Source organism: Hyperolius riggenbachi, chromosome 12 (genome assembly GCF_040937935.1).
Source record: "Hyperolius riggenbachi isolate aHypRig1 chromosome 12, aHypRig1.pri, whole genome shotgun sequence".
NCBI classification, from domain to species: domain Eukaryota; kingdom Metazoa; phylum Chordata; class Amphibia; order Anura; family Hyperoliidae; genus Hyperolius; species Hyperolius riggenbachi.
In genome coordinates, this window is record NC_090657.1 from 171,097,823 (window position 1) to 171,123,616 (window position 25,794).

Here is a 25,794-nt window from a genome sequence, read left to right on the forward strand (position 1 = left end):
AATCACATCGCTCTGGTGTAATCAATCCAATTTATAAACATTAGCCAAGTGCTTTTCGAAGCGCTGGCGTTTTTAAAAGCGCTCAGAAGCGATCTTGGTGTGCACCAGCCCGGAGATGCAAATATTTCCGAGTTCATGCAGATGTATGTATTTTTTTATGCCAATATATGCAGCTTGAAAATGGTCCAATCAAGTTCCACCCAGGTTTAAATTGATTGGTCCATTTTCAAGCTGCTACATTTGCATAAAAATTTAGTGTGGTTTGCCTTCTTAAATCAGAAGGTATTTGCGATAATTCAGCTTTAATTGAACATCTGTGGTTATCCACAATGTACCACTACTGAATATGCAAATTATCTCTTCATGCTCTTATAGCCAGGCTTAAATCCAGTACCGCTGGTGTCTAGCAAGCCTACAGCTTTAAATTTCATAAAGTCAGACCAATCCCACATGCAGAGAGCCTGTTTCGGACTTTTGGTCCTGATCAGTACATGGCAGGAATTGATATGGCTCCATGGGATAGGCAATGGAGTACCTAGGGAATTTGGCACCCGGTGCTGATTATTTACAGATACCCCAAATAACCAATTTTTTTGATGGGAGGGTTGACAGGTTGGGGCGCCGAGCGTGTTGCTGCAGATTTTGGGGTATTTGGGGGGGAAAGGAGTCATCAGGATGTGGACGGAGCTAACCGTTATGAAACTCTGTACTCTATACAGTGCTGCAGAAGATGTCAGTGCTATATAAATACATAATAATAATATGGTAGGACATTAGACCATGACTATGCTACGATTAGATTGTGAGCTCCTCTGAGGACAGTCAGAAAAGGGGGACATACGAAAGAGGGGGATGCAGGGGGGGGGGGGGGATAAAGAGGTAGAGGCACAAGACACACAGAGCCTGGTGGGAGAGGAGAAATGGCAGGAAGACCTCTCGCCAGAACTGTTTGGTAGGGACATGCTGACTAAAATCTGAAAAGAGGAAAGGGTCATGGGGGAAAACAACAGGGTGGGAGGGGGAGCTGGGAAAAGAGATAAGATTACCTGCAATCAAGCTAATCTAAATTGCCTGGGACTTGCGTCTCTGCTCACTACAGAAGTCATCTGTCAGCACACTGGCTTCTGCAACAGCAGACTGCCCTGCATTATTGATTAATTACTCCGATCAGGATAAATAATCAATAGTCTAGTGCATTCTGGTCTTACAGCAGCCACTGCACATGGCTACTAATGACAGGCAACTTCTGAAGCACTAAACACATCCTGCCACCTCTCCCTGCTTATGTCCCAGCTGCAGCACAGCAATCATTCTCTCTACTCACCCTGCTGCTAAGCACATTCACTCACTGCAGGCTGTGTGTAGCAAGTGAGGAGACACCTTGCCCATGGGACAGGAAGGGGGAAGGTGCTACATATAGTGCAGGAAGTAGTACAGTCCCCTGCACTACCTGCCACTATTTTCCCGAATGTTGCCGAAACTGTGAAAAAAGTTCCCAGGTGGAAGAACACAGTGGTTGAGCATCACAGTGGCACCCCTAGCCATGGCTACACCCGATGCTGTGAGCACCTGCAGCCTTATGGTAGGTAGGCCATTGGGAATAGGGCTTGGACCAGTACAACACAGTAACCAAGCAGCTCGGGATGACCCAAAACCACAAGGAATGTATAGGGGACTAAAAGAGACTGAAAAGCCCTCCTACTAAAAAGCAATGCTTGGTGTGATTTTCCTTCTTAACCACTTGAGGACCCACCCTTTACCCCCCCTTAAGGACCAGCGCTGGTTTGATTGATCTGTGCTGGGTGGGCTCTGCAGCCCCCAGCACAGATCAGGGTGCAGGCAGGGAGATCAGATTGCCCCCCTTTTTTCCCCCCTATGGGGATGATGTGCTGGGGGGGGTCTGATCTCTCCTGCCTGCTGTGGGTGGCGGGGGGGGGCACCTCAAAGCCCCCCTCCGCGGCGAAATTCCCCCCTCCCTCTCCTACCTGCTCCCCCCCCTGAGATCCGGGCTGCACAGGACGGCTATCCGTCCTGTGCAGCCAGTGACAGGACGGCCCCTGTCACATGGCGGCGATCCCCGGCCGCTGATTGGCCGGGGATCGCCGATCTGCCTTACGGCGCTGCTGCGCAGCAGCGCCGTACAAATGTAAACAAAGCGGATTATTTCCGCTTGTGTTTACATCTAGCCTGCGAGCCGCCATCGGCGGCCCGCAGGCTATTCACGGAGCCCCCCGCCGTGATTTGACAGGAAGCAGCCGCTCGTACGAGCGGCTGCTTCCTGATTAATTAGGCTGCAGCTGGCGACGCAGTACTGCGTCGCTGGTCCTGCAGCTGCCACTTTGCCGACGCACGTTATGAGTGTGCGGTCGGCAAGTGGTCAGAAGGAATTTACAACAATTCAGCTGTAAGTGAACATCTGTGGTTACCCACAATGCACCACTACTGAATATGCAAATTATCTCTTTATGCCCCTTAAAGCCAGGCTAGCATCCAGAACCGCTGGTGTCTAGCAAGTCTATAGCTTGAAATTTTATAGAGCCACACCAATCCCACAAGCAGACAGCATGTTTCGGACTTTTGGTCCTCATCAGTTCATGGCAGGGATTGATATGGCTCTATATCTGGATGAACGCAGAAATATTTGTATCTCATTGATCATCACTAATGAGCAAGATATTGTTCACAGGATTCCTGCTGTTCATCACTGTACTCCCATTAGAAAAACAGAAATTGGGCTGATTTATGCAGCTTGGAAACTGACCAACCAAATGCAACACCAGCTGCTACGTTTGATTGGTCCATTTCCAAGCTGCCAAAATCTGCATAAAATGTGCTGTGACTTATTAGCATCTAATGGATCGCTCCTACTTTACAATAGGGATCGCTTTAAATCGCTAGTGATTTCCCTAAACACTTAGCCAATGTAAATGGATGGGACAGATTCCACTAGAGAGATTGCGATTAGCCAAATCGCAATCACAGGACCTGCAGCATTTTGGGAGTGTTTGCGCTCCAACGTAAAGTATTGAAGTGCTGGCAAATAGCTCATGAATCGCTACACATAGCGATTTGTGTGTGATTTTGAATTACTGCAAACTGTAAAAAAAAATGATAATTTGAAACGACCAATCAGATTTAAAATCGCTAATTGCAAATTGCAATCAAAACCGCTGGCAAAAAGTGTACAATTTTTAAAATCACCAAAATTTACCAAAATCCCTGGAAAATCGCTCATGAAATCGTTCACAAAATGCTAATTCAAATTGCTAGAGATTGCTATTGCTATTTGCGACTTGTAGTAGGTTCCAGGCCTAAGGCTTTGTTTACACCTAAAATTGAAATCGCTGATGCCAGCAATTTTCGATTCTGTGAGTGATTTTTTTTTTCCCCTCTTCCAGCGCTTACTTGCACGCTTTGTTTTTTTGTAAAGCGCTTGAAGAGCGATTTGTTTGTTCACTTCCTGACGGGAAAAGAATAAATACAATGTATTTATTCTTTACAGCGCTGGGGAAACAGCTATACCAAGTGCCTTTTCAAGTGTTTTGCGATTTCCCTATACTTGCCATTATAGGGAAATCGCCCCAAAAATGGTACAGGCCGCTCTTTGCTGAGCAGATCGGAAACAAACTGCTCAGATGTGAACACTCTCATAGAGAATCATTGCACCAACACTTTTAGGGCGAATTTGAAAATCGCTGCCACTTAAAAAAAAACGCAAAACGCCCTAGGTGTGAACAAGCCCTAAGAGTTTGCTATGAAAGACCCAGGAGGTATTCTCAAAACGGGCACAAAAAAAAAAAAAAAAAATTAACTAGGTACAATCCAACTTTTCTAATGCCTTGTTCACACTATGGGCTCGATTCTCTAAAGCGTGATAACTGCTATCACAGCAGTTATCACGCGATCTGCCGTGCATGGCGCAAAGTATTACTCCGTGCGATAAAGGAAGGTTTGCACAAACAGAGTAATGCTTTGCGCGCACGACAGATCACGTGATAACTGCTGTGACAGCAGTTATCACACTTTAGAGAATCGAGCCCAATATGTGCTGCCATGCACATTTTGGCAGCGCGTATGGTGTGCATAGACAGCAATTCTGATGTTCAGACTATGCGTCACACTAGTGTGATGTGCTATCGTTCTGCTGCATGCATTTTTGGCAAAGTGCATCGCTGATCCCTTTCACTGTAATGAACGGGGTCAGGAGCACAATGCACAGCAAGATGGCGTGCGATCGTGTGCTCTTGCATTCCGAACGCACGGCCATCTCCGTTGCCTAATGTGAATGAGGCCTAAATTGTATTAGGTTTATGTTGTTTAGAGGGACATGCTTATAGATTCTAGAAGTTTGCATGCAACACATATCTTTGGAATGGGGCCAATCCGATGAACTTGTTGGTGGTTTTGACTGGCCCATTACCAAATGGCACACAGTTTGCTTTACATTTCCATGCAATACAAAATTATTAGCATCTACAGTGGCTTGCAAAAGTATTCGGCCCCCTTGAAGTTTTCCACATTTTGTCACATTACTGCCACAAACCTGAATCAATTTTATTGGCATTCCACGTGAAAGACCAACACAAAGTGGTGTACATGTGAGAAGTGGAACTAAGATCATTCATGATTCCAAACATTTTTTTACAAATAACTGCAAAGTGGGGTGTGCTTAATTATTCAGCCCCCTGAGTCAATACTTTGTAAAACCACACTTTGCTGCAATTACAGCTGCCAGTCTTTTAGGGTATGTCTCTACCAGCTTTGCACATCTAGAGACTGAAATCCTTGCCCATTCTTTGCAAAACAGCTCCAGCTCAGTCAGATTAGATGGACAGCGTTTGTGAACAGCAGTTTTCAGATCTTGCCACAGATTCTCGATTGGATTTAGATCTGTACTTTGACTGGGCCATTCTAACACATAGATATGTTTTGTTATAAACCATTCCATTGTTGCCCTGGCTTTATGTTTAGGGTCATTGTCCTGCTGGAAGGTGAACCTCCGCCCCAGTCTCAAGTCTTTTGCAGACTCCAAGAGGTTTTCTTCCAAGATTGCCCTGTATTTGGCTCCATCCATCTTCCCATCAACTCTGACCAGCTTCCCTGTCCCTGCTGAAGAGAAGCACCCCCAGAGCATGATGCTGCCACCACCATATTTGACAGTCGGAATGGTGTGTTCTGAGTGATGTGCAGTGTTAGTTTTCTGCCACACATAGTGTTTTGCATTTTGGCCAAAAAGTTCCATTTTGGTCTCATCTGACCAGAGCACCTTCTTCCACATGTTTGCTGTGTCCCCCACATGGCTTGTGACCAGGGACGTAGCTACAACTCACTGGGCCCCATAGCAATTTTTTTGACCAGGCCCCCTTTCCCCCCAGCCAAACAAACACCTACTTGCCAGTGGTCTCCCTTTGATGGTGCTAACAGCCTACTAACAGCCTTCTACTAATGATGTCTATAATGTTGTTTGTCTTTTTCTAGCATAATGTGGCTAGAATGTGTGGGCAGCATGGTGCCATAGTGAATAGCACTCTTATATTGCAGCACTGGGTCCCGGTTCAAATCCCAGCTTGGGCACTATCTACATGGAGTTTGTTTGTTATCCTAGAGTGACAAGATTTTTGTGGGTCCAACCTGGGACGGGGATGAGTCGCGGGGGGGGGGGGGGGGCGTGCGCAGTGCGCCGCGGTGAAAAACGGGGAGGACTGAGGAGCGCGCAGCGCTGAAGACCGGGGGAATGGGCGTGGTCATGACATTGTATGGGCGGAGCTAACGTAATGATATAACATCGAGGCATAAGAAAGCAGTGTTTACGCCATGATGTGGACAAACAAGACTTTGCATCATGGGTGTGCAGAAACTGTGTGATGCTAATAGTATACCGTAACCACAAAGCAGCAAACATAGCCACCTATGACCATTAAATAATAAATGCAGTAACAGTTACCCCGGACACCAGAAAATAAACGCAATGGACAACATGTCAGCACAAAATAAACGCAATGCGGGCAACATGTCAGTATAAAATAAATGCAATGCGGGCAAACATGTCAGTACAAAATAAACGCAATGCGGGCAAACATGTCAGTACAAAATAAACGCAATGCGGGCAAACATGTCAGTACAAAATAAACGCAACGCGGGCAAACATGTCAGTACAAACTAAATGCAATGCGGGCAAACATGTCAGTACAAACTAAACGCAATGCGGGCAAACATGTCAGTACAAACTAAAAGCAATGCGGGCAAACATGTCAGTACAAAATAAACGCAATGCAGGCCAACATTTCACCAGAAAATTAACGCAATGCGGGCAAACATTTCACCAGAAAATTAACACAATGCGGGCAAACATTTCACCAGAAAATAAACGCAATGCGGGCAAACATTTCACCAGAAAATTAACGCAATGCGGGCAAACATTTCACCAGAAAATTAACGCAATGCGGGCAAACATTTCACCAGAAAATTAACGCAACGCGGGCAAACATTTCACCGGAAAATAAACTCAACGCGGGCAAACATTTCACCGGAAAATAAACGCAACGCGGGCAAACATTTCACCGGAAAATAAACGCAACGCGGGCAAACATTTCACCGGAAAATAAACGCAACGCGGGCAAACATTTCACCGGAAAATAAACGCAACGCGGGCAAACATTTCACCGGAAAATAAACGTAACGCGGGCAAACATTTCACCGGAAAATAAACGCAACGCGGGCAAACATTTCACCGGAAAATAAACGCAACGCTGGCAAACATTTCACCGGAAAATAAACGCAACGCAGGCAAACATTTCACCTGAAAATAAACGTAACGCGGGCAAAAATTTCACCGGAAAATAAACGCAACGCGGGCAAACATTTCACCGGAAAAGAAACGCAATGCGGGCAAACATTTCACCTGGAAAAGAAAGCATTTACTCACCTGGCAGAAGTCTCCGGCCTCTGGCGCGCTGCTCCCGGGACCTCCTTCCTCCTGATCTTCTCTCCGGCGCTGACAGGGCTATGGCAAGATGGCGCCCGAAGCCCTGTACTGGAGACACAGTTCCCAGTACAGGGCTTCGGCAGCCATCTTGCCGTAGCCCTGCTCGACAGAATCCTTAACCAATGGAGGCAGAAGACAGGGAGGAGCATCAGGGCGGGGGGCGGGTCCAGACAGCGCTGGGAATCCTTAGCCAATGCAGGCAGAAGACAGAGGGAGGGGAGCAGTAGCAGAAGGGCGGCGGGGGGCGGGACATTGACGTCACATACTCCCGCAGCCGGGACGTCCTGCATCTAAATGTGGGACGTTTCCCGGGACCCAAGCCAGCCTGGGACAGGGGACCCCGAATCCGGGACCTGTCCCAGGCAATCCGGGACGTATGGTCAGTCTAGTTATCCCCATGTCTGCATGGGTTTCCGCCAGGCACTCCAGTTCCTCCCACATCCCAAACATGCAGATAACTTAATTGGCTTTCCCCTAAAATTGGCCCTAGACTGCGATGGGCATATGACTATGGTAGGATTAGATTTTGAGCTTCTCTGAGGGCAGCCAGCGCCATGACTATGTAATCTTTAAAGTGCTGCAGAAGATGTCAGTGCTATGTAAATACATAATAATAATATGGTAGGGCATTACGCTGTGACTATGGTAGGCTTAGAGTGTAAGCTCCTCTAAGGACAGGCAGTGACATGACTATGTACTCTGTAAAGTGCTGCAGGAGATGTCAGGGCTATAGAAATACATAATAATATGGGAGGGCATAAAGACTATAACTATGGTAGGATTAGATAGTGAGCTCCTCTGAGGGACAGTCGGTGACATGACTATGTACTCTGTAATGTGCTGCAGAAGATTGTCTTCATGCAATTGTGGAAAACTGTCACAAATGTAAGCAGTGGAAACAGTACAAACAGAGCTTGTACATGCATGCTGGATTTTTTGGGGACATGCTAATTTGCACTGGGCAGCCAGTAATGGTCAAATGGAGCAAAATGTGAGAAGTGCAGTCGGATGGAAAGTGAATATACATTTTCCCCTCAGCTGAAAGAGCTGTTCCTCACCACATGCAGCATTGTTTATGGGGAACTCTATTCTGGTGGACTACAGCCAAGTGTCAAATCTGTGAGCAAATACACCTCTGATCAGGTTACAAGTTTTGTCCCCTTTCTAATCTTTCCTAATCGAAGTTAGCATTGCAACTCCTCCCCAGGGCCGGGCCGAGGCATAGGCTGGAGAGGCTCCAGCCTCAGGGCGCAGTGTAGGAGGGGGCGCAGAATTCATTCAGCTGTCAATCCTAATTGTGTTTGAAGCAGAAAGAAATAAGAAAAGGGGATACATGGCAGTGACTGCAAGCCAGATAACTACATATTAAGGTGTTGGGGAGGTTGTGGGCCCCGTGGCCCTCTTAGTCTAATAGCAATCAGTGTGTAATGGCTGGGGTGGCAGGGATGGAGGGGCGCACTTTGGTGTCTCAGCCTTGGGTGCTGGAGGACCTTGTCCCGGCTCTGCTCCTCCCCCTCTACACTAATGGCCCATACTCACGGGCAACTTTTTGGGCCTGTCGCCAGCACACGTGAGCGTGTGGGCGACAGCTCCTCGTCAGGTCCCTCCGCATACACACGCGGAAGAGGGACCAGCGACGCGACGGAAGCTGTCGCCGACGTTCCTCCTCCCCCCCCCGCCGGAAGCTCCGTATTCCTCAATGGAGGTTGCTGTCGCTAGTCCGCGTACTCACACGGACTAGCGACAGTTGCGGCGGCAACTGTCGCCAGGCGATTGAGCAGTTCAATCGCCTGGCGACATCAGCGACGAGCGACAGTTCGGGGTGCGCGCCCGTGCAACGGCGCATACTCACGGGCGACAATTGTAGCCCGTGAGTATGGGCCATTACTCTCTACTTGCTGACAGTGCAATTAGTATCCAGAGAAGCAGCATCAGCAGCGCTGCTCTCTCCACTCACATGGATGGAACAACGAGGTTGCACTCTCTCCTTGGATTTGTATGTCACACACAGGCTGTCTCCTCACTCTGCACAGCAGCAGCATCAGGGAATCCTCTGTGCACACCACCAGCAGCAGCTCCTCCTCCCTGGTCGGAACTACAGATTAATTGTCGGCTAGCCAGGGAGGCATCTATGCACAGCAGACTGGTGAGAAAATAGTCCCCTCTCACCTGCCTGCTGCTGCTTCAATATTTTAGCCAGGATCATTGGGAAACTAACTAGGAATGCTAAGGACGAGTCAGGCTCGTCCAGCAATTACTATTACTCAGCTGCCGCATCACTGTTGTGCCGGATCCCTCAGTGGCACCTCGCTGCTTCCCTGTGTACACATTCCCAATGTCTTTGCGCCAATCTCCATTCTTCCTCCTTTGTCACCTGTCCCCCAGCAATCATGTCCCCCGGCATGTTCCTCTGATGTCGCTGCGTGCGCCCCCTGCCCATAGCAGCAAACATCAAAGTAAAAAAAAAATAATTAAAGAGAACCTGAAGTGGATCTTTGTGGGGGCAGATGGGACACAGAGGCATGTCTTCTGCCTAATGACATGGCTCTGTGTCCCCCAACCGCCGCTCTCTGCCCCCCCACCGCCGCGCTATAGCCACACGAGTTTAGCGACAAGATTTGTCACTATCTCGGAGGTAAACACAGGGGAGAAGGTAGCGCCACCACCACGAAAGGGATAAACACGTTGAGCGCTGTAATAGCGCAGGAGATTTGGGCGCAGCCAGCGCCACTATAGATCGTAACTTCAGTGCCGTCAGAAGATAGAGCTGAAGTTTCTCTTAAAACACTATAATTCGGCCTCCAGCAATAGCTGGAAGCCTAATTCTATCATTCCCCACCATCCACGTGGACGTGGAGGGGGGAATAGTATTTATGCCCCCGGAACCTTGTGCAGTAGCAGGATAAGCCATATATTGGCTATGTCCTGCGCCCAAGTCTCCCGGCCACCAATTCATACGTACGCTAAACATGTAGCTCCCCCACTCGCTTTGGTGTTTGTGGTCACAGTGGTCTCTGCTTGTGTATGTTTTTAGGGAGAAGTGACCCTCTCTTTACTGCGATCCCCTGTTATTCTCTCTGTTTGTGTCCCATTGGAGTGCAGTGATGTAATTCTTCATACAACTTCAGGTGCGTAGCAATAGGGGTTGCAGACGTTGTGGCCGCATCGGGGCCCGAAAGGCCCTCCCTCAACTTCAGTATTAGCTCTTTATTTGTCCTGTGCTGGTAATGATTACTTTTATAGATGCTTTGAATAGCAGTAATCATTAACACACTGCTCCCCATTCCCTTCTTGCACCTCTACACTGTGGTGTCCTTGGCAGGTTTTGGTGCGCCGTATCAATTGTTACGTATAGAGTGTTTGGGGGGGGCCCATGTAAGACTTGCACCAGGACCCATAGCTCCTTAGCTACGCCACTTTACAACTTCCTCCATCTCAGAGTTCCCAGTGATGTTCCTCATCTGTGACAAGCCATGTTGTCTAGAAAGGAACACCCTTTATAAGAAGGAAGCACATTGATCCCTGAGATGGTAATTCTGGGAAGACTTCCTTTACTGTACTGGAAAAGTTCATACTAGTTCTTTTTAAGGCCCCAACCTGAGATGGAGCCTTAAAAAGAAAATATAACATACCTGAGGCTTCCTCCTGCCCCCTCCGGCCTGATCGCTCCCTCATGGATCTCCCCCGCCTCCTCGTTCTTCAACAATTGGCCCCCGGAAGTCCTCCACTTTGAAGCCAACTGCTCATGCGCAGCCCCACGCTCCCATTGTCTGGAGCGTTTTGCGCCTGCACAGTAGTATAGTATGCTCCCAGCAACAACATGGCTTTAGACAACATGGGAAGTTTACAAAATCCTACTTCCCTTTCCTGCTAGACAATCCCGAAGTTCATACAGCTTGCACAAACGTATCTTGCACAGTGGATAGTAACTATTCAGTAAGGAGTCATTGGGCAAGAGCCTAACCCTGCAGGGTGGCATACTGAGAGCGCCCTTAGTGGCTGCAGCTCTCAAGCGTTTGAATGCCACAGGAAAAGAGCGCTATACAAATGTTAGCATCAGTCTGGGGTCACACTTATCCATGCGGAAATGCACAAGTTTTCTCCCAGATGCGTTACTGCATTTTTTATTCTGTTTCTGCATTTTTTCAGGTGCGTTTCATGTGCATTTTTTTATGTCTGTTATATATATATATATATATATATCCCCCTCTTTTTTTCTTTTTCAAAAGACACATAAAAAACGCATGTGAATTGCATGTGGTTTTGAATTCCCATAGGGAAGCATTGCATGAGAATCGCATGCGATTCTCATAACTCATACAGAAAGAATAACCTTGCTGAGGGTATTCTTCCTGCACCTAAAAACGCATTGAACAATGAACAATACATATCAATACGTTTCTTGTGCGGCCCATAGACTAACATAGTGGCCCATATGCAATTAACTTTTTCTCCTGAGTTTTCTCCTAGGTAATAATTTTTCATCTTCTCGTTGAGGATTGGACCACACTTGGGCCGCCATGCTGGAGGGGGTAGCAGGCAGGAAGGGGGGCAGTGGGCACAGCGGCGGGGAAGGGGGATCAGACCCCTCACCTGGGACCCCCCTGCCCCGCTCCCCCACCAGCTAGTTTCTTTGAAAATGTATCTATTGGTGAGCGGGGAACTCAGTCACTTCCCTGTTCCACCGCTCGCTGCGTCACTTCCTGCAATGCCGCCCTCTGTACTTCAGTGGGCAGCATTGCAGGAAGTGACGCGGTGGAGCGCAAGAAAGTGTGTAAGTTCCCCGCTCGCTGATGGATACATTTAAAAGAAAACTAGCTGGAGGGAGAGCGGGGAAGGGGGGTCCCAGGTGGACCCCATTTCCCTGCTGCAGTGCCCACTGCCCCCCTTCCTGCCTGCTACCTAATACAGCATGGCGGCCCCCTCCCCACCCACAGACAGGGCTGGGACACTGGAAACTGATCTGTTTCTGTGTCCAAAGCTGCCTGTGTAGAGGGAGATCAGTTTTTACATATGTTTTCACTAGCTCTGTGTGTATCCAGGGTCCGTGAAAACCCTGCAAATCCGGACCCTCCTTTCAGTTTTTAAAAGCTGATCCCCTGGAACGCCCACAGATCAGTTTTTCAAAAGTGGGTGAAGACAGCCACTATTTATAACATTTGTATCCGTGGCTTCGGGTTTTGGTCCGGGCCCCAAAACGGAGCAACGATACGTTTTTAAATCAAATGTGAACCGAGCCTCAAAAAACTTTTCAGCACTTTGACATTGAAAAAGTATGAAAAATTAGGGGAAAACATACTATAAAAATTATGTATTTTCTTGCTTGCTGGCAGTTTAAAAGTAATTTTATTCCCAACGTCTGAAAATATCACTAGGAGAAAACTAAGGGCTCGTTTCCACTGTTGCGACGTGATTTCGCCGGCATTCCGACGCTTGTAAAAACGCATGCGGATGCGTTTCCGCATGCGTTTTTACCCGCGATTTCGCATGGCAGGGTGCCATGCGAAATTAACCATGACACTGCCAGGGCAAAATATCATTGAAAAAGGTGCGAAATCGCACGCGAAATACATTAGCGGCGATTCGCACGGATTCCCGACACAGGCGAATTCGGTGGGTCCCGTCGTGCAGATTTGGCCCGCCGCCAAATCGCTCCCGCACGCCGCACATGTGGAAACAGCCCCGGCCACTTCAGTGTAACAAGCGATTCCGCATCTCGTCGCCGCATGCGGATTCGCTATGGTGGAAACGAGCCCTAAGGAGAAAAAGATAATTGCATATGGGCCAGTGTGTTTTCCGCTTTGCGGCAAAAACACATGCGATTCTAATCCGTGTGACCCTAGCCTTATTGTCTTAGGCGGGGATCACCCTAGAGTAGGGCTGAGCATTCCGAATCCAAACACGTTCCGAATAATTCAGAACAGAACACAAATTTCAAGCACAGCGGGGTGTGGCTGGGAGCTTTAACTCAGCCTTTACACCGCCCCGTGCGCTACTCTCCATGGTGCATTCCAGCTCTCGATACTTTCTCCTTCACAGGCAGCAGGAGGAAGTAGCTTAAGACCTGGAAGGCAGTGCACGGAGGCGGTGTCGAAGGTGAGTTAATACCTCCCCCCCCCCTTCCCCCACGATCTGCTGTGCTTGAAGTTCGTGTTCTGTTCCGAATCATCAGAACAGCGTTTGAATTCGGAACTCTCATCCCCACCTTTGAGTACACAGAAAATGGCTGCACTTTTCCACGAAACATTCTTTGCGCTTTTCATACAGGAAAAATGCACATTGCACCACTTGACCGTGAATGTCCATAGGGAAGTATTACACGCGTTATCACATGTGAGTTTGCATTGTGGCAAAACGCATGCGATTCCCTCAAGTGTGACTGTGCCTTAACCCCCTTGGCGTTATGATTCTTTCCGGATTTTAGGGTCTAAAAGCGGTGCAATTTTTTTTGCACCCTTTCAGACCCTAAAACCTGGAAAAAATCATGCTGCCAGGGAGATCTGCACAGCCCCAGTAATCACTCACCTTCCTGGGCTCCCGCGCTGCAGTTTTACCTCCATCCTCCAGGTGGCGCTGCAACTCTAAAATGAAATTTTCGGCTGTCGTCGAGCTCACCAGCAAGAAGCAGAGCCCCGGAGAGATAGAAGAATGGCGTCCAATGTCGGGATCCCCCCGGAGGTATGTAAAACTGCCTGCTGTGCGCTATACTCTGCATACAGCCTCCGGCGGCTACCCCGAGCAGAGGTCGGGATTACCGCTCTTAGCTGTAGTTTTCCGCCCCGACCCTAGCTCCGGATTACCGCCAAGGAGGTTAAAGGCCAACGGATGTGTCATGACTATGTAGGCTGCCATATTTATTTCCTTTTAAACTTACCAGTTGCCTGGCTGATCTATTTGGCTGCAGTAGTGTCTGAATCACACCAGAAACAAGCATGCAGCTAATGTCAGATCTGACAATAATGTCAGAAACACCTGATCTATTGCATGCTTGTTCAGGGTCTCTGGCTTGCTTAAAAAAATAAATAAATAAATAAGGCAGGCTTCATACCCCTCTCACTTCAATCGTCCTTTAAAGTGGACCTTAAAGCGGACCCAAACCAAACATTTTTTTTATTAAAAATATTTAGTTGCACCACTCTGACACATACAAAGATAAATAAACACTCCTTCAAGCCTATGATCATTTCAGTGCATGCTTTTCAGCCTTCTCTTTTTATATCTAGGGTTATACAGGTGGCAGCCATTAGCAATTCCTCCATTGCTGGACACCATCTACTAGTTTGCCAGATTATTTCCCGGCAATTTGAAAGGAAGGGAGGGGTTCCTCCAATAAATGTAAAATATTTTATATTTGTCATCATGCAGCTGAAAAAGGGCTGCTTTTTATTATTATAATTTAGAAAATAGATTTTATTTCTGAAATCTTGTATTTTTAATTTGGGTCCACTTTAACTCAGAACTTCCTCTCTGTTCTAAAAGATAAGCAACAACATAATAACCTTTAAAGAAAAACATTTCTTTGTTACAGCTGATACAAACCCCACAATAAATCTGCAGTCTACTTCCTGCTTTTATGAAAGCAAACATTATTACTATTACTATTTTCATTTGGGCGCCTCCAACCATGTGTTTACAAATTAGCTGCTCTGTCGAGGAAGTCAGCTGACACAGCTGAAAGATCAAATTACAGTTGTGATTAGTGACAGATGAGGGGGCATTAGACAGGCTAAACTCTCTGAATACATACAGGGTGCATTTCTCTGTTTCCCTTCTGTCCTGTGCAAGAGTTCAGATCCATTTCAATGTGGCATTATCACCAGAGAGGAGGATACAGGAAGTGCGTGTGCCTAACCATGCCAGGACAGAAACGAGCAATGGTCGGGCATCCAGCAGTCTGTCTGAGCAGTGAGCTGGCCAGAGCTCGGTGATGACCTGGGAGATTCATTCACCTCTGTGCTGAGTCAGCAATTCAGTCCCAGGAAGTAAGGGAATTATTTGTGCCTAATTAACTGGGGACAGACAGAGTGCTGAGGAGGAAGCAGAATAAGGAAACCAAGGTTGACCTTGTTCGATGGAACGTGCCAAGATCAGGTGACAGCCCTGCCTCTTCTTTAAGAAATGCCCAGCAGGCAGCACAAAGGTCACTAATGGAAGGTTCAAAACAAAACTTCTTTGTAACTGCAGTAATCTAGTGTAGGTAAATCACCCCACCGTTCCTTAAGGACCACCATCGTGGAAAATTGTTAAGTTTAAGATACATGTAAATGCATATAAATAAGAAGTGCATTTCTTCCAGAGTAAAATGAGCCACAAATTACCATTCTCCCATGTTGCTGTCACTTACAGTAAGTAGTAGAAATCTGACAGAATCAACAGGTTGTGGACTCATCCACCTCTTTTGGGGGGATTCTCAGCATGGCCTTATCTATATATTGTATAATATAGAGTCGGATGTATGTATGGCCTCAATTCACTAAGCAGTTTAGACTAGTCTACTGATGGTTTGGTGTAATGTTTTAGACCGGTTTTTAGACCCGGTCTAAAACATTCGATAATTAGGTCGGTAAAGCAGGGGAAATGATCAAAAGATGCAATTTGCAAGGGCAAACAAGGAGTAACCACGCCCACTTTTTCTGACAGAGATTAGACCAGCTGATTTCTGTCGGTAAAGTAATTATGTGAGGTATTTTAGATGGGAGGATGGAACCTTTTGAATTAATAATGCAGGAGTTTAATTGTATCCAGAGGAGAGCTCATCAAAGGAGAAGGATGTCGGTCATAGCTATTCATTTGTGAATTGCATCTATTGATCATTTCCCCTACCTTACCCACCTAATTACCAAATATTTTAGACCAGGTTTAAAAACAGATCTAAAACATTTGGTAAATATTAGTGAATTCCTTTTTGATGCAACTTACACCAAACCATCAGTAGACTAGTCTAAACTGCTTAGTGAATTGAGGCGTGTGTGTGTCGCGATCACTTGAAAATGCCTTGACCGATTTGAACGAAACTCGGTATAAAGATCCCTTGCTAGCTGGGGTGATATGTTCTGGGGGTCTGTAATCCCCCCTGCACACTTGAGCAGAGCTACAAACAGCCAATCAGATTTCACCCATTCATGCCAATGGAAAATGTAAAAAAAATGCCATTCTCACAGTAATCACCCCACACTTGGCACAATTGGTCACTTGGTGACCGAGTTTACAAATTTAGAAAAAGTGGATGGTGCATAAAACAGGCAAAGTTCAGCCATTCATTTTAAATGGGAAAATGTAAACTGCAGCCCATCTTCACTGTTAATGGCATGGTTCTCAAACTTTGCACAGTTGATCACTGGGTGACTGGAATAAATATTCTGAAAAGTGGGAGGAGCCTACTAAAGCCAATCAAAATTCACCTATTGATTTTCAAGGGGAATATTTAAATTGCTGCCATTCTTGCACTATTAATGGCACAAAGCTTCAAACCTGGTACACTTGGTCATTGGGTGACTGGGGTTCAAATTCCAAAAAAAAAAAAAAAAAAAAAAAAAAAAAGAGGCTGGAGCCACAAATAGCCAATCGGATTTGTTTCATTTCAATGGGAAAATACAAATTATTCCTGAGTGTTAAAAAGTGGTCAGAGCCAATAGCAGCCAAATAATTACCCGGGCAACGCTGGGTCATCTAATTCTTTATGAAGACACTCCCTGAAAAGGATTTATGCAATGATGCTGGCCAGTCTCCCTGCCTGCTGCACACATTTTTGTTTGGCAGTTGGATGAGCACCTGCCATTTACTAAGTGCTTTTAAAAATAAAGAAAACCCTGAAAATCCCCCATGAGGAGATGGGCTAGTCCAAAACCTGTCGGTTCCGTCAGACAACTAATTTATAGCTCACTAGTGACCTTAGCCCATTTAAAAATGGGCTAGGTCTGTCTATGCGCGCTTGCGCACAACCGGCCGCCCGCTCACAAACCCGCCTGGCTCCGTCCCTGTCGTCCTGCCTGTGTGAGGCTGGGTCCGTGCTGCGCACGTGCGCAGTAGCAAAAAGCACGGACCCAGCTACATAGACAGGGACAGTTGCCTATTATTATATAGGATGTTACTCTGGAAGAAACCTACTTCTTATCTGTTTGTGTTTACATGTATTTGTAATGTTATGATTTCCTTGATAGTGGTCCTTTAACCAAAGCAAGTTGTCACCCTATTAAAGATATAAGTAGGAGCCTGCCGGGTCATGGAGTAGAAGGTGTGAAGCTGCTGGCATTATGGAATTCCCAATCAGAAACTGAAAAATTCACCACAAAAATGGACACAAAGTTGTCAGCTTGTTTTTGTTTTTTATTAACAATTTCTCCCTAGGAAACAAAATCACTGTAAAAATATTAAGCCCGGAGCAGAACACCCGAAGCATTCACCATCGTCTGTGTACAGACTACCTAAACACTGGAAGGAATAGTGTTTTCTTGAACCAGTATTCAGGACAACCGGCCTCATCAGTGACTGTTGCCCTCAGCAACCAGACCCTCCCCATCACACAGTTTCACACTGATAAATATGAGCCCTAGGACTCCACCTTCCAAAAAAAAAAAGATATTTAAAAAAAATTGAGAGCTTTTTTCCCGGCATGCAAAATTGCATTATAGCTGATAACCAACATGAGTCAATGGGAGGGTTCAGTTTTAATGTGGTTTTCGCTAGAGAAAAAAAAAAGTACTATAGCACAATCCTTGTTAACTGGAACTCAGGCAACCGGAAGTCTAAACTAACCGGCATGCCTGAGAGGATAACGGGACTATGATTTTTGGAGGGCAAAAAATACTAAACTGAGTGTCCAGCGCTGTCTTCTAACCTTCCTGTGGCTCCTAGTGGCTTTCTGGCGTCAGTGCACGGCTTCCGGCATGTCATATGACCCAACGCAGGTCAGGTGACACGCCGGAAGCAGTGCATGGTGGACCTTGCAAAGCCGGTACGAGCTACAGGAAGGTTAAAAGACGCTGCTGGACACAAGGCGAGTATTTTATGTTGCACTTTGGGGGAGGGGTCAGTGCTTTTTTTTGCCCGGTTGCTCAAACAACCGGCAAGCACATCAGGTGCTCCCTGCCAGTGCCAAATAGTTGGAAAAATAATATCGCAGATTGTGTGCGTTTTCCACCAATAATCCTTTCGTTACTGTGGAATAAATCACGTTAAAACACAGACAAACGCGCACAGTGTGCAAAGAATCATGTGCGGTAAAATGTGCACGTTTTCTGCACTGAAGAGTGTGATCTCAGCCTTACTCTTCCATCGTGACGCTAAGAATTATTCATTGCTTCCCAGTTTCTGAGGTTCCCAGATCACAAAGAGCCCACTAAAGCACTATATTATTATTTTGCATTAAAAATAGAAAATACTTGCAGAAGCAGTTTACAGATTACCATCTATATTCACTGCTGAAATACAGGCTCCGCCTTACTTCCTCCTCCCCCTTCTTCAGTTGAAGGCCAGTAGCAAGTGTCACATGGAAGGAAGAGCTAATGTCACCTGTATGCCCTGCTTAACCACACCTCACTGAGGAGGAGGAGTCACGTAAGAGAACTCTATGTCAGCGGCAATGAGGAGATGAGAACCTGAGAGCTGCCACAACAGGTACTTTACAGTTAATTTAATGAAAACCTTTTTTTAACTTCCATTTTCAATGTAAAATAATTTTCTATGCAGGCATTCATAAAACCCAACCCTGAAGTACAGTTTTAATCCAGGAACTCCTAGATAACCGATTAGCATCTTGAATATTGGTTCTGAAAACAAAATTGATTCTTTCACACCTCACTGCCAATTGGTGCACTTTAAATACTGCAGTTGAGCGATCGAGGCTGCAACACTTCTGCGTAGCCATTCCCTGGCTGTGCGTGATCACAGCGAGTTATATCCCCCTACTGGTGAAGAGTATTAGAATTGAGGGGTGGCGGAGTATTGGTGGCACCACTGGGATAAAATCGTCCACAGGACAGACAAGTTCACAGAGGAAGTAGTGATAAATAGAGTCCTATGCACAGGGTCTATACAAAAAGGAGACAGTCTGCAGGAGCGGCAGTATGTACATTCCAATCTGCTGGGGTCACAACATCGCAGAACAGCCTCAGTTCACAGTTCGACGGTGCTCCCTATGTGATATCCTTTTGTCTTGGGGGTCGATGAATATTCCTCACTACGCATTTTACCATCCACTCCACGCCTTCGTTAACACCTCGTCTGAAAAAAATAAGATCAGAGAAGTCAATAGCAGGGCTATAAATATTGATTAACCACTTTGTCCTCCTTGACGTATAAAAACGTCAAGGAGGACATGCGCGCTCCCGCGGCCGATCGCGCGCGTGCACGCGCACTCCCGGCCGCGGATTCGGTAGCCCAGGAATCAATGTATCGGGCTATGGTGCCCGATCACTGATTCCTCTCCCCCGCTGAAAAAGCGACAGCTTCTCTCGGAAGCTACGCTTTTTCTGAAGCTATGTCCCTCTAAGCGTACATTGTACGCTTAGAGTGACGTCATGTAAACAAACTCAAGATTGCCATCTTGTGGCTAAAAAGTAAAACTACAAGTAAAAGTAAAAAAACATTACAATACACAAATATTTTCCGAAATAAAACACTATTTATATCCCACCCTCCCAAAAATGCCCACATAAAATGTTTAATAAAAAAACAAAAAAAACATTACTATAAAAAAAAAAAAAAAACACAAATATTTACCTAAGGGTCTAAACTTTTTAAATATCTATGTAAAGATGAAATATTTCTCTCCATTTTTTTTTTATAAGCTTGTAAATAGTGATGGATGCAAAACGAAAAAAATGCTCTTTTATTTCCAAATAAAATATTGTCGCGATACATTGTGATAGGGACATAATTTAAACGGTGAAATAACCGTGACAAATGGGCAAATACAATACGTGGGTTTTAATTATGGAGGCATGTATTATTTTAAAACTATAATGGCCGAAAACTGACAAATAATGAATTCATTTTTTTTTATTCTCACTGTTAAAATGCATTTACAGTAAGGTAGCTCTTAGCAAAATGTACCCCCCAAAGAAAGCCTTATTGGTGGTGGAAAAAACAAGATATAGATCAGTTCATTGTGATAAGTAGTGATAAAGTTATAGGCTAATGAATGGGAGGTGAACATTGCTCGGATGCATAAAGTGAAAACGACTGAGAGCTTAAGTGGTTAAAAACCTAAATGGACTACTATGTTTCCCTACAAGTGAAATTCCCCTTAAAGAGGCCCTGTACTGGCATATAGTAGAATGCAGTAATTTATTCAGGATACCCACTTTTATGGTAATTATCCTGGTTTCAGAATCAGAAATACTTCCTATAGCTATACAGAGCTGTATATTGATATGTAGCACCGCCCTCCCAGTAACGCTAAAGGCTCATACACACATCAGACTATAGTCTTTGGAAACTGAAAGATCACAGACCAATCTTACCACCCTTCATGTAGTATGAGAGCCATACTCTACACAGTCTATTCTATGGAGCTGAACTCCACATCAGATCAGAAAAAAATCTTTGCAAGATGCTGCACACACAGATGCTGTACAGACACAAAAGATCAGTATCTGCAAAAGATCTGTTCCTGCCAAAAATCCATTCCTGCAAATTGCAATGATAGTCTATGAGATCTGCAGATCATCATACACACATGATTTAACTGACATTCATCTGCAGATCAAGCAATCATCTGCAGATCTGAAAATCCATCCTGGTGGATCTGATCTGCAGATGAATGTCAGTTAAATCATGTGTATATGATGATCTGCAGATCCCATAGACTATCATTGCAATTTGCAGGAATGGATTTTTGGCAGGAACAGATCTTTTGCAGATACTGATCTTTTGTGTCTGTACAGCATCTGTGTGTGCAGCATCTTGCAAAGATTTTTTTCTGATGTGGAGTTCAGCTCCATAGAATAGACTGTGTAGGCATGGCTCTCATACTACATGAAGGGTGGTAAGATTGGTCTGTGATCTTTCAGTTTCCAAAGACTATAGTCTGATGTGTGTATGCACCTTTAGCCTAGGCTGTCTAGCGATGCGAAATTCTTCTCCCAGAGCATTCTGGGAGACTAGACATTATTTTTCACCGGCTTCGGAATTCTCAGAAGCAAACATTTTGCAAAGCTGCACCTGACAGTTCTAAAGATGTCGCCATCTGTGATAAAATTTAGAATGTAAATTAGGGTGAGGAAAGATTTTACAATGGGCCAAACGCTGACCAAATAATTTATAAATATGGTAAAAAAAATATGCAATTGTATTTATTCTTTCATTGCAAATCTCCTTTAAAGGACAACTATGGTAAGAGGTATAAAGAGGATTCCATATTTATCTCCTTTTAAAGAGAACCAGAGATGAAGCACCCTCATGTATTTTACCATATTACCATATCAGTGGGAACATACCATGCTTTCTGTTTCATTCTGCACTGCACAGTCTGCTTCTAATCAGCCCTGATAAAATCCCTGACTGAGCATTCAGTCTGGCTTTGCTCAGGAATATTTATAGCTCAGTCTGTGTTCTCTCATGTCTTTTTAAGTCCAAGCCTGCCCCCTGCTGGCTCTGCTCGGGAATCATTATAGCTGAGTCATTATAGCAAAGCCAGACTGAATGCTCAGGCGGGGATTTTATCAGGTCTGATAAGAAACAAGCTGTGCAGTGCAGAATGAAACAGAAAGCATGGTAGGTGTTTTCTCTAATGTTCCCACTGATCTATATGGTAAAATACATGAGGGTGCTTCATCTCTGGTTCACTTTAAGCAATACCAGTTGCCTGGCATCCTGCTGATCCTCTGCCTTTAATACTTTTAGCCATAGCCCCTAAAGAAGCATGCAGCAGATCGTGTGCTCTGACTAAAGTTTAACTGGATTAGCGGCATGCTTGTTTCTGGTGTGATTCAGACACTACTGCAGCCAAAGATATCAGCAGGACTGCCAGGTAACTGGTATTAATGAAAACGAAAATAAATATGGCAGCCTCCATATCCCTCTCACTTCAGGTGTCCTTTAAAATGGAATCCTCCAAATTCCTCTCACCTTCAGATGTGCTTTAATGGTTATACAGATTATCCGGAGCAGTGCTTTTCAGCGCTGCTAGATTTGGGCGCAGCCAGCTCCTCCATAGACTACAATAGGAATCACTCCTATTGAAGCGCTCAGTGAGTAACGTCGGCGCTGTCAGAAGACGGAGCCGAGGTTGCTTAAAAACATGATAATTCGGCCTCCAGCAATCGCTGGAAGCCGAATTATTTCATTCCCCCACTATCCATGGCGGCCTGGAGGGGGAATAGTAATTAAATCGGCCCGGACTTGTGCAGAAGCAGGATCAGCTATATACCGCTGTATCCTGCGCCCAAGTCTACCGGCACCGATTTCAAATGTACTCAGATTATCTGCTGAAATTCAGACCAATGGAAACCTATAGCACGAATGTACTATATGTATGGGTGGTGGTGTGCATCTCATCCACAGTGGTGACCTGACACATATGTATATGGTGAATTTACCCAGAGAGGGCGGAGCACGCCAGCGTAAGACAGTCCCTCTTTCCAATCTTGTTGATGCAGTCACTGAAGGCAGTTTTGATATCGGGAATAGACAGGCATCCCTAGAAGAGAAACATTAGCAATGTATTAATGCTCTAACACTCTCAACACCGCTGGAATATGGTTACTATGCACAGTATTACCAACCTCTCTCAAGCTTTACCCGAGGGGACCCACAAAGTCTACACAACATTGTTTACAATTATTATGCACCTTGTTATACTCCCCCCCCTCCCCCCCACACACACACTTTTAGTGCTTCCTGTCACTGTATATAGTGCTCATAATTTAAGTGCCCCTTATTAAATGCAACACATCGCCTAAATCATAGATAAAGTGTAGTAACATGGTGGTGGGGGGCTGATTAGGGAAGATGGGATTTGCTTTTTTCCCCAGGGAGAGACCACAGCTGCCATAGATTCAGGGTCTGGCAGTGTCACGCACCTCCCACCGTGCAATGCATGCCAGGAGATGTACTTATATAGATGAACTACATATCCTAAAATGCACTGCGGCAATTGAAGGTACAGGACACAGTCGGGATCTTCAAGATGATGCAGCTATGATCTCTCCCTGGGAAAGATGGCTGATCTCATATAAAAGGGAGGGGGTATCAATAAATCAGAGTAGCAGCTCCCTGGATGTAGGTAATGTGGTTAATTAAGTATTTAAAAGGAGAACTGTAAGCTATATATAAAAAAAAAAAAAAAGTTAAAACTTACCTGGGGCTTCTACTTGTGCCCTGTAGACGTCCTGTGCCCGTGCTGGGACAAAACGATCCCCCGCCACGACTCACTTCCATTTTCTGCGACTTTAATGTCGCGGGCCACTGTGCCTGCGTGCCTCCTCACTACCGCCACCAGGAGCAGAATGTGTATTGCTTCTGCACAAGACGCTCCCGGTAACGTGAGGACGCGCGTAGTCCGCAACAGTAAAGTTGCAGAAAACGGAAGTGAGCCGATGCAGGTGACCGGAGAACCGTTTTGGCCCGGGGCATGCACAGGAAGTCTGCAGGGGATCGGTAGAAGCCCCAGGTAAGTTAAACTTTTTTCTTTGTAATAGCTTAGTTATCCTTTAACCACCACACCCATGGGGGGGGGGGGGGGTGTCATTTTACAGATTTTTATATTTAGGTGCTCCAGTCCATTTAAAGTGAAAGTAAACTGATGCGATAATTGAGTGTATGTATAATACTGATAAATGTAAAAATAGTAATAAAAAAAATTAGCCTCATTTTTAATTTAATGGGTTTTTAAGATTGCATCACATCAGACTGTCACAGCTAATTTTTAGAATCCACACCCTGCTTTGCTTAGCTGAAAAATAAACCAAAGTAATGACCCTTTGAACTTTCCTGCACTAAAACCTTATCTCCTGCCTTTTTCCTGACAGTTAATAGCCTTTTACATTCTATTTACTTTTCAGGAAACTGGACTGAATTCTACATGCTGTTCAACAAGTTCCTTTGCACAGAACTCCTGTTTTTAGTTGGTTTTGTTTGCTGTACTGGAAACGGGAAATGAGCAGAAGAACAGACAACGCACAGCGGTATGTGGATCCACTATGAACATACCTGTATACTTAGTTTAGGTAGGTTTGCCTCAGATTAAGTGTGCTGTAAAGTGCAGCTGCATTCTCTTCCAGATGTTTAAAAAACAACTGACGCGAGAGGGATATGGGTGCTGTCATATTTATTCTCTTTTGAGCAATACCAGTTGCCTGGCCGTCCTGCTGATCCTCTGCCTCTAATACTTTAAGCCACAGACCCTGAACAAGCATGCAGCAGATCAGGCGTTTGACATTGTCAGATCTGACAAGATTAGCTGCATGCTTGTTACTGGTGTTGTTCAGACACTACTGCAGTCAAATAAATCAGCAGGGCTGCCATGCAACTGGTATTGTTTAAAAGTAAATAAATATGTCAGCCTCCATATACCCTTTAAAGTTATGTGCTTATTTTCTCACTATGCTTTGCAAACCAGTCCTCAGTACCATCCCCGTTATTCCTTTATCGCAGCAGTGGTATGGTCAGAACAGTCACATGACCACTGTGTCTCTGGTGAACACGTAGGGAGGCTGGAATTTGAAGCAATTCTAAGTGAAGGGGACACAGGAAGCGGCAAGAAGGCAGGTCAGAAGTGTTCTTATCCCGCCAGCTGAGCCGACACCCCTCCCGTGCTGGGCGTAAAAGGCTGAGAAAGCCTAATGTAAACATTGAAATCCTTATTGGATTTCACAATGTTTTTATTTCAAATAGTTTTACTTAGTTTTTGTGAAAACAAGAATAAAAGCTTAAGGACAACCTGTGAATATCAAATTCACGTAATGTAATATACTGTATAGTTTCTCTTCAACAGCATAGGTTCACGGAAACTGAAGGCTTTGCAGCATATAGGAACCAATGAAAATGGATGTTTTATAGCACACTGGCTGTAAAACGGATCGTTTTCACCGGATCCAGCTGGCCTGATCCGTATGTCCGGTTCCGTAAAAAAACGCTAATGTGAACCAGGCCGAACTTTAACCCAAGATTGCACTTCATTCAGAAGCTGATACCCCTTTTCCCAGGAGAAATCTTTACCTTTCCTCGAATAGATCATCATGGGGTTGTGTATGGCGGATTTTGGGGTGAAACCCCTCCCACAGTGTGATGTCATGACCGTGGTCCTTACAGTTTCCTGCTGTGAACCTTGTTGCAGTGTTGGAAATAACAGTTTTTTCCAACTGCCAAGCAAGCAGTATTTCCCTCTGTGCATAGAACTGTCAGTAGCGAACATTCCATATGGATACAGACATACAACATTTATATCATACTTTTCTCCTGGCGGACTCAAAGCGCCAGAGCTGCAGCCACTAGGGCGCACTCTATACACAGTAGCTGCATTAGAGAGTCTTGCCCAAGGTCTCCTACTGAATAGGTGCTGGCTTACTGAACAGGAAGAGCCGAGATTCCAACCCTGGTCTCCTGTGTCAGAGGCAGAGCCCTTACCCATTACACCAAGGGTCTCAAACTCAATTTACCTGGGGGCCGCAGGAGGCAAAGTCAGGATGAGGCTGGGCCGCATAAGGGATTTCACAATCAGCAGCTCCCAGCCCCCCCCCCCCCCTCCCCCGGGACAGTTGATTTTTATTTCAAAATCAAATTCACACTGAAGCGAACTATTTTGCCTATTTTACCTTATAGTTGGCTTCAATGCTCCCATTACAAGTAATCCGCCGTGTCCCCGCCAC

The 25,794-nt window shown here is 45.5% G+C and overlaps 1 protein-coding gene across 1 annotated transcript in view; it reads right to left on the minus strand.

The window, feature by feature from the left end:
• Positions 1 to 17,290: 17,290 nt before the first annotated feature.
• ARFRP1 (ADP ribosylation factor related protein 1) overlaps positions 17,291 to 25,794 on the minus strand; it is a 38,895-nt gene continuing 30,391 nt past the window's right edge. The window contains exons 7-8 of the mRNA XM_068263500.1: positions 22,525 to 22,625; positions 17,291 to 19,207 (exon numbers count right to left, since the gene is read on the minus strand). Of these exons, the coding sequence (XP_068119601.1) occupies positions 19,120 to 19,207; positions 22,525 to 22,625 (189 nt within the window). The 3' untranslated portion in view covers positions 17,291 to 19,119. The remainder of the gene's footprint in view (positions 19,208 to 22,524; positions 22,626 to 25,794) is intronic.